The sequence below is a fragment of the Nicotiana tomentosiformis genome, chromosome 5, assembly GCF_000390325.3.
Source record: "Nicotiana tomentosiformis chromosome 5, ASM39032v3, whole genome shotgun sequence".
NCBI classification, from domain to species: domain Eukaryota; kingdom Viridiplantae; phylum Streptophyta; class Magnoliopsida; order Solanales; family Solanaceae; genus Nicotiana; species Nicotiana tomentosiformis.
Window position 1 is genome coordinate 132,634,861 of NC_090816.1, and position 10,592 is coordinate 132,645,452.

The following is a 10,592-nucleotide window of genomic DNA, read 5'->3' on the forward strand; positions in this document are numbered from 1 at the left end:
CGCTTTGAAATCTCCGACCGATTTCGATCGAAAATTTCCGACCGATTTCGTTCGGTATACGTTAGCGACCATCGTTTTTACGACCAATTAAAATCGGTTGAAATTCGGTCGAAAATTATCAATTTCTAATCGATTTCGATCGGAAATGGCGGACGAAATTGCACTGTTTTTTAGTAGTGCAATAACATGATACATCCCCAAAACATAATCACGGTTCTCGATTTAGAACGACAAATTAATAGAGAAGTTTCTGATAGAGTTACTTCGCTCTTTATTGAGCTTTACACACCCAAATTCGAATTAACGAGGCATGTGGGTTTCAGATATTGGATTCTTAAACAAATACAAATAAAAATAAAAATCAATAGATAATAAAAGGCACTATCTCTTGCATGACCACAATATTATAACTTGCAAATTCATTCACTTACATGCAAATTTAATCTGATTTATGCATTAGAACAAACAGCTTTTAACAGCAAAAGTAAAATTAAACAAATATTTGATATGGGGCTTTTGTGTTTTGTCCCCATACTTTTTGACTTTTTATTCCACTTAACTGCATGTAACATCTAAACTACTATTGACAACAAAAGTAAAAAAAAAAAAAGAAAAAAAAAAAGGTGACACGAACTTGCCAATAAAAAAGAAACAATTTTTTTTAATTAAACTCGCGTATCGATAACTTATATCACAAGAGTTGCTCAAACTTCCAAGATTCATCATATGTGACATTATTCATGTCATTATCATCATTAAGCAAGAAATCCAATGTGCTGCTGAAATCATTTTCCCATCCAAATCCCATGTTATTTTCCATTGGCCAATCATCAAAACTTGGCAAAAACTTTAACTCTTCAATTATGTAGGATGATGAAGATGAAGAAGAAGAAGATGATGTTGATGGGGTTGATTTAGAAGGGACTAAAATCTCATGGGGTTCGATCAATGGAACTTCATCAGTACAAAAGCCATTATTGTTGACTTCCACTGTAGTTGAGTCAAAAATATCGTTATTATTTGTGCAACTTGTCCCCGTATTCTTGTTATTGTCGTTGTCGTCGTCTATTTTGATCTCTGTAATAGCTGACTGATCAATTGAAACATCATTTACTGTGCAAGGTGGCATTATTTCTTGTACTTTTTCTTGTTGAATTGGCAGATTTTCTGGCTGTTGTATGCTTGTAATTTGGTCATTAGTAATAGTAGTAGATAGTGGTTTGTGAGTGACTGGATCAATCCCCATTTTCCTTAATTTTTTCTTGATATGTGTATTCCAATGGTTCTTGATTTCATTATCAGTTCGTCCAGGTAAATGAGAGGCAATTTTAGACCACCTGCAAACAATTTTCAAAGGTAAAGAAATGAGTTACTTGCATACACTAATAGTAAATAAATATTAAAGGGCAGCATGAAGCACAAGGCAGAGGTGGAGCCCGGATTTTAAGATTATGGGTTCGAGACTTAAATCGTTTTAAGTTAATGAGTTCTAAATTAATAATTTATACATATCTAATTAATCTTTTAAGACAAATATAAAATTCGAATCAAAGCTACTGGGTTCGGCCGAACCCGCTTCCGACACTCTAGCTCCGCCCCTGCCACAAGGTATCTCGTATTTACGCAGGGTTCAACGTAGGGCAGCATCCAAAGGGTATGACATTGACAGTCTATCCTAATTCAAGCATTAATGACTGCTTCCACATCTCGAACCCGTAATTTATATGTCACACGAAAATAATTTTACTAATCGGATTAAATTTTGATATGTGATAGTAGTAGTAGTATTTTTTTTTTATTTTATGTTTGACATATTGGTATCTTGTGTGCAATATTTGAGGGGTCCATTTTCCCATTTGGGTAAAAAGAGTCTTAAATAGGTAAGAAAAAAAAAAATTGATAATAACAATGACACTGAAAGCTACACAGTGAAGAATGGGAGTTTGAAATTGAGTTAAAGTTGTTGACTACCACTTCAGACATTATTTGAAGTCACTACTTTTTTTCTTGAAGTTTGCTTTTAATGAACTCCACATGAAAGTAATTTCAAAACTCATGTTTTTAAATATGCAAATGCCAAAAGTGAAAAGTATGAGAAATAATTGGCATGGTTTTTTCAAAGATAATTAAATAATTTACCTGTTGCCAAGTTGAGCATGAAGATCAATAACCATTTTTTCTTCATATTCTGATAAAAGTCCTCTCTTTAAATCTGGTCTCAGATAATTTGTCCATCTCAGTCTACAACTCTTTCCACACCTCAAAAGCCCTGTAACATAATAAAAAACTCAGCACCCACAAAAAAATGAAAAAAATAAAAATAATAGTACTACTATTTATTACTAAACTATTTGGTAAAGAACCTTTTCTGAAGTAATTAATTAAATTGTTTATCATTTCAAATCACTACAGAGAAACAAGATTGGACCAATGGGAATGGAACAATCATTGACATCAAACCTTTTCGTGGATTATTTTCATAGCATGACCTTTTCTGAGGCTATTTTTTAAATTCTATCCCTGTCTATCCAGTGGATTGTATTTCACATTTAAAAGTAATTGAATGGTTCTTTTTTTTTTCCCAGACACATCTAGCTCACTGAGTTAACAGGGAATAGTCATAAAAAGGGCCATTTGTGCAAATGACCACTTTTTCCTTATTTCACAATTAGCCACTAAAGAACATAGCTCCATAGTAGAAAAATGAGACAGACCTGCAAGTTTAGGAACAGCTCTCCAACAACATTGGCCATTGTTGAGAATAAAGTTAATGAGCTTCTTGTCTTCCTCAGCTGTCCATGGACCTTTCTTCAATCCAACTTTGTCACAACATGGTTGTCTCCCCATTATTATTTCAACAAAAATAGTTATATAACAAAGTTCAAGAAAATAATATTATTATCTTCTTGATTTAGAGCAATATAGATTGAGGAGAGGAACAAATAGCTTTTTGTTATTAGATCAAAGAAAGAGAGAGACTTAGGGAAGAATTTGAGAGAGAATGCAAAGAGAGGCCTAACTAATGAGACCAGCACCAAAGGCCACCTACTTATATATAAAATGAGAACCCCCCCACCCCCAAAACCAAACCCCCCATTACCCCCACATCAGCGGGTACCACACAACACCTCTAGAGAAAAAAACACGGTTTATCAATACATGTGTAAGAACTTTGTTTTTATTATCATCACGTCCGAGTCAGTTTACGTACATTTCGACTAATTTTATGAGCTATTTGCTATCTCCCATCAACACAGTTATTGAATTTAATACATATGTATAGAATTTAATTCACATACATTGTTATAGTTCAGTTTTTTTTTTTTTATGTTATCTGTGTTATTTATCTTATTTTTCATATTAAGAATATCACTATTATAGATGGTTATATACAGTTATTTTAGAAATGATTTGATATCTAAAAATTCTTTGACATTTTCTATCTTTTTATCATATATGTTACTTCTAATTTTAGTTATCATAGATGATTCCAAGTAACTATTTAGAAAATGATCTCTTGAGGCCACTTACGATTTGGATGAAAGAAAATGATTTTTTTAGATATTTTGTGTATTATTTTCACATCTTTTATATGTGAAAACAAAAGTCTCTTATAAAAATAATATGAAATTAAAAATAAATTTGTAAAAACGACAAAATTAACTCTCCCGTAATTATTTTGTAGTCGACAATGTAGGAATTCTTTATCACTGACCATATATAAAAGTTCAAACTCGTATAAGTGTATTCTACTTTTTAGGTTTATATAATTTAATTTCCCAATTTTATTGACTATAGGCACACGTGTAGTTCAGTGGCACAGCGCGTCCAAGCGCGTGGTATAGTCATCTTCAGAAAGCGCCACCTCAACACACCCCTCTTTTTATTTGCTTGAGTTTGAAGCATAAAGTATGGGAAAATACTCAATTCTCACACCTCAGCCAGAAGAGAAAACAAAGTTTGCCAAATTTCAGTAAAGTAATTTTCTTGAATACCCATTTGGGATAAAGCGGCAAATTCATCAAAAATTACATCCATTTGACGTTATATTATTATATACTTTGTTGAATGTTGACCTTAAAATTTACTTACCAATGCATATTTTTAGATTAGATGACTTTGATTGGTTTTCCAAGTCAATTTAATCAGTTGTATAAAAAAATATGTAATGTTTTTAATGCTCTATTAAATAGCACAACTCTTTCTTTCCATGATCTCCTTCCGAAGAGAGGCACCTTCGCATCAAAGGCGGATCCAAAATTTATAGTTTATAAAATTTTATAATGATCTCAAATTAATTAATAACTGGGTTTACAATCAAATATTTATAGACATTTAATAAAAAAATTTAAGCATATATATATATATATATATATATATATATATATATATATATATATGTAAAACTGCATCATATCGAGATCCGCCATTGCTTCACATATCTAATCCGGTTTGACGTTTATTTTTTTGTCCCAGCTTGTCGAATCACATTCCCGCATAACAATATTTTTTTGTTTGTGCGTTTTTTACTGTTTACTAAGAAAGATTTGCACCCAGCTATTTGTATTTCTATCATAAAAAAGCAATAGCAAATATTATTAGTGGTTCTTCATTCCTATTGCATCTATCAATACCAAGATTTTATTTGCAACAATGTTCAGTTTTGTGCTTTTAGTATATATAAACTTAGGAGGTCCAATAAGGTACATTCGCACTTATTAATCAGCAAAAGAGAATAATATAATGAGAATAATAAATGAATCAAATGATAAAGAAATGTTCATATTTAAAAAATTTCCCTTGTTCATGAGATTGAGAGAAAGTTAACTACAAAATTGTTGTCTTAAAGTTAAATTCATGGAAAAGGTAAAAATAACAACGATCTTTCCTTAGCAATAAATTCAAGAGGTGTTTAAGGAACTAATTAAATTAAGACTACAATTATTATTTTGAATGACAACAATGTTCTACGTTTATAGTACTCCAAAATGGACCCACAATCTTAGGTATTAAGCGAAAAAAATAATTGTCCTACCCTTATCCTTGGATTAAAACCAAAGAAAATTTCAGATGCCAGCTGTGGTCAAGATTAGTGTAATATACAAAGCTATTTTTACAAAAGATATACTAAAGTCTACTAGAAGACTCAGTGTGAGTTTAAAAAATAAATATATATATGTGCAAATTTACCCAACTTGGTCGTCAGATTCCTGATTTTGAATTAAATTTGAAATATCTATTCATGCTTCAGATTTTTCTTATCTTATTAAATATCCTTATAATTAGAAGACTAAGAGTGAATATAAATATATTAGTGCAAATGTGCCTAATTTGGTGGTGAGATTCTTAAATATATTTGAATGAAGTTTGAAAGTTTGAATTTGGCATTCCATTTTGTCCACAAGTTCTTGTGATACGAACTTGATAATTACGTTTCTCACCCCCCCCCCCCCCCCCAAAACACATAGATAACTACATTAGTTAATTAATATTTCCTTAATTAGGAAATTTAGGTTATATTAAGTTTTTAGTTTGTCTGACAAAAAATTATAACTGGAATGTAACAAACATTTTGGGTTTAATTTGCATTCATCAGCAATATTATAGGAGTACCAATTATCTAAATGATAAATTTTACCATATATATACACGATCGAGCTGTGTGACGTTAGATAAGAGTTTAATTCAAGTTTTGGGATGAATTTAGAAGCACCGATGGAGTTTCACATTTACAACTCTTAACGTTTCGGACTTTAGATAGTATAGAAATTTCACATATAGGGGAATTTTAAACTCCAGAAATGTTCAAAATTCAGTAATTATTTTTGGAGTTTTTCGTATTTTAGCTGGAGGTATTTTCGTCCGAATATTTTTTGTGACAAAAGAGTAGCTAAATGCTAATAGCTTTTTAAATAGAGATTAAACTCTAACAGCAAAGATTAAAAGTGACTATTTTCCAATTTCTTCCGAAAACGAGGAAACATCGTCTCAAAGGTAAGAGAACATAGAATATATATATGACGGCCCGTGACGGAAGGTGGGCCCAAGAGGATGGGTGGAAGAGAAAGACCAACAGGTTTCTAAGCCGGCAAACTTCTGTAAAAAGGTTGTACATGACATCTTAGGAGAATCCCGTATCTAATGAGAAAAACTGAGAAACATTGTGTAAGACATAACACAAGTTCACATAATACACTTGTTTTTAAGTCGTGCAATATGTACATGTCAAAAGATTGCTGAATAGACATGCAAAATTATTAGCAGCCTGTATTTTAGAAATTAGAAAAAAAGAAGAAGGTGGTTGAGCTTCTAATTGGCATATCAACTACCATTGAAATTATTATAGACGTGCAAAATTAGCATGGTGCTAATATTCTTTTACAATAACATAAAATAAGGATCTATATTTATAATTTATAATTTATGAGTCACTTTCACGTTGAGAAAATGAAATATATTTTCTATCATGGCAAATAAGCTTAATAACTAACCGCATATCTTATTGTGCGCACGAAGATCCAACAAACTAATTTATTACGTATATCATAACTAATGTTTTTGCAAATTGTGCTATAACCTCAATTGCCTCATAATAAACTTCAACAATTGATACAAATAATTTCAAATTGGAAGAGAAGAGTGGATGTTAATTAACAACTATGAGGATTTGATTATATATTAATGACCACATAATCAAGTCCTAGTAAATAACTTGTCATAACAACCAGTTTTGTGCATGGGCCAGAGGGCTGCTAAAACCACAGAATATTTTATTATAGGAACTTTTAATAATTTAGCTAACCCCATGAAATAACGTTAAAAGCCACCATCTTCTTGTGGATCTAACAATTCTTTTTTATCAAATATAAGAAAGAAGAAATAAATTAAAATTATCTTAATTCAAGTGATGTTGGACATTTTGATTCACTTAGTTTGCTGATGTATGTTGTCCCGTAACTACTTAAGTTAGAACGGGTAATTAAAGGGTTTAAGTTTATATACATATTGACAATGTAATATTGTCAATTTAAAGGCGCCGGATGTAGAGTTCAACCTATTGGTTCATCATAATTCAGTAAGTTTGGCTCGGATAGTGCATGTGTTAAAAACTTCATTAAATAAGTACAAATAAATGATTTCGAAACCAATAAATCGAATGAGCCGGGTAAAACTCCAAATTCGATCCCGTAAATGAAGTTCAACCCGTTCTTGTGTCGGTGTGATTTACGTGGTATAATAACAAACTGGTTATTTATATCTTTCAAGTTATCAGTTATAAACTCTTACTGCCTATTATTGCATGTAATTTAAGAATTTAACTTAATTGCATAAAAATATTTACACTCTTTTTGTACTTCCATTAGCTTTGCATAGTAGAGACAAAACATGGGAAGTTACTCTTGTTCCCTCATACATCAGCAAATATATTGACTTGAATAGAATAAAAAGTTGAATCGTTGAGTAAACGTACGCCGTTTACTTAATTAGATTTCACATTTGTTTTCTGGAGAATCTGGACTAGTTGAAATATAATAGAGAAAAGTCTCTTTGACCAGAAAACAGATATTTTTTATGTCTTTAAAAAGAGTACTGTATATAGCTCTTGAACCTCATTCTTTTTATATATATATATATATATATATATAATGCTTCTCCTTTAATGAGCTCTACTTAATGCTAACATGGTTACATGGATTAGCATTACACTCTTCAAATGAACACCTTCCTCGAAAATTACCCTAATTATATAAAATATTATATTATGTATATTTTACTTTTTATAGATATATATTAACCTCGAACACCCTTTGTCAAATTTTTGGTTTTGCCACCGATTAGTTGAGGAAAACATTATTAATCATAAATATATGTATCTACGTCTCCACGTAAATCTCAAACACTACTTTTGTTTCAAATTGGAAGACGACGAATTAAAGATGGTATATAGAGCAACTTGAAGTCTTGAAGAGTGTTGGATATAATTTAAAAAAAAGTATTGCCTTGCTCCTAAATATGTAGTAGGAAAATATTTAGTTAGTATCTAAAGAGACCCTATTGATCACCTACGTACTGGACAAAAGTAATGGAATATCTTGAAGATGATTATAATATAGTAGTACTTGTCACGCCCGAACTCAGAGGAGCGTGACCGTCGCTCAACCGAGTAAACTCAGTCGAGCAAGCCTAATTTACATTAACCTCTCATCATTACTCATGCATGATTTACCTAAACATAATTAGATCTTGACTTTCATATTGAATACATTAGGCTCAATGGCCCATAAATTATTTTCTCATGATGGTTACACAGTTTTATAAATAGCTGTAAATATTGTGAACATAAATATATGACAAAACTCAAATCTTTAATTACACCCATAATGTACATGGAGTTTCTATGACAATAGATACCTAAATAGATAAAATGAACTAGACCTAAACACCCACTAGAACTGTAGCGGGCTCACCATGAGCTGAGTAGTGAAGAAGATCCCTATCAAAGATCCTTATCATCCTGTAGGAGTATACCTGCATCCATTAAAAGATGCAGCACCCCCGGCAAAAGGGACGTGAGTACATGTAGAATAGTACTCGTATGTAAGGCAGTCAAAACAACATATGAAAATATGGTAACTCAAATAAGAGGCAAATAAAATAAATCAAGAAACTACGAAAGATTCCATAGAATCACATTTCAAGTCTTATTATACTTGCATCATTCTAAACTTCTTTTAGGATCAACTGAGCCATATGAACTATACGTGGAATACATAATATAATGTAATTGTAACAATATGTACAAACGAGGCCAATGAAAGTGGTACCTTCCTCTCTTATTTTACACATATACATTTCATAGACAATCCTTAGTGTTCACATATCATATTATACACCTATGCGTCTCATAGACCATTCACAATATTTACTTACACAATAAAAATACACCTATTCAAGGGCTTGAAAATACAACATGAATATGATGAATCATGATAACAATAAAAAGAGCTTAGATAGCCATCAATGTCGAGTCAATTTACTAAGATCTTCCATTAATCATTTATAGATATTAAGTCGGGGATCCTCTATAACCACCTTCACACCAAACGGTCCTACCGCCTCACCCCAACATATGCGGATGGATATGTATCACGATACCACAATCTCTACATAAAATGGCCCTGCCGCCTCACCCCAATATATGCGGGTGGAGGTGTATCACAATACCATAATCCTTATACAAAGCGGCCATGCCGCCTCCCCAACATATGTGGGTGGAGGTGTATCACAATACAACAATCCCTACACAAAGCGGCCCTGCCGCCTCACCCCAATATATGCAGGTGGAGGTGTATCACAATACCACAATCCCTACACAAAGCGGCCCTGCCGTCTTGCCCCAATATATCCGGGTGGAGGTGTATCACAATACCACAATCCCTACACAAAGTAGCCCTGCCGCCTCACCCCAACATATGCGGGTGGAGGTGTATCATAATACCACAATCCCTACACAAAGCGGCCCTGCCGCCTCACCCCAATATATGCGGGTGGAGGTGTAATCACAATCACAATACCATATATAAACTCAAAGCGACATAGTTTATTATTACATTTAAGGTCGTAATTTCTCATATCATTGGAATATTTCATGTTCATGCTCATCATGGAGAAAAACAGCTCATTACATTAATACATGCATGGTGAATCAATAAATCGATTTCAGTGGCACATGAGCCCAATTTCTTTTTTTAAGGTTCATCATCATTTAGAATATGATATCTCCCTTTCATCTCGTTATTCACTCACTTGACATCTTGAGGTCATTAGCTAGGTTCATGACTCTTGGGGACTTAACAATCGAATTCATTTACATATATTATTTCAGAAGCATACAACTATAGTTGAAACCATTGGGACATACAATACCTCATAATTCTCATTTAGGTAATGGCCACATTTCATGTTCATACTACCACTTACTTGTACTTGCCATGGGTGGTCACGAGAAATTAAGAATATTTAAAACATTTAGGAACACCATAGCCTCTTTTCACGAGGGCGTAGGAGTTTATAGCACATTGGAAACATAAGTATGAATACGTTCATCTCATAACCTTTCACACCATATATCACTTCATTAATACTTTCAACTACTTTCAGCATCATTATTTCATTGGCTCTCTTGGTCATACATATGGTTCTTCATTCATGGCACAATTGCCGTATTTCATATTCCACACTTTCATTTCTTCCCTTTTATGGATCATCATTTTAAATATCAACAAATAGAATATTTCGGAAATCACAACTTTAGGTTCATTGGTAATGAACACTTTAAACACAATGGATTTCTTTCCAAGAAATGGAGTAAAATGATTGGCAATCGAAGCACAAGTTAAAATCATAAATGAGTAACACACCATTTATTCTTGAAATACTTTTCCTCAAGAGGGCAATACACCATTTCAACTCATGATTATGTAAGAGCTCAAAACATATTGGAAATACCTACCAAGCATAGCATTAGTTCGTATAACACATTTGGACATGACTTGAGTACATAAGCTTTTGGATAATTCTATTTTCGGAGT

The 10,592-nt window shown here is 32.4% G+C and overlaps 1 protein-coding gene across 1 annotated transcript; it reads right to left on the reverse strand.

Moving 5' to 3' along the window:
* Nucleotides 1-490: 490 nt before the first annotated feature.
* Nucleotides 491-3,015, reverse strand: LOC104087016 (transcription factor MYB20). Its single transcript, XM_009591401.4, has 3 exons — nucleotides 2,715-3,015; nucleotides 2,140-2,269; nucleotides 491-1,337 (listed from the first exon to the last, which is right to left on the reverse strand). Exons 1-3 carry the CDS (start codon nucleotides 2,845-2,847, stop codon nucleotides 692-694), a joined length of 909 nt encoding a protein of 302 aa, XP_009589696.1. The 5' UTR covers nucleotides 2,848-3,015; the 3' UTR covers nucleotides 491-691.
* Between the last annotated feature and the right edge of the window lie 7,577 nt (nucleotides 3,016-10,592).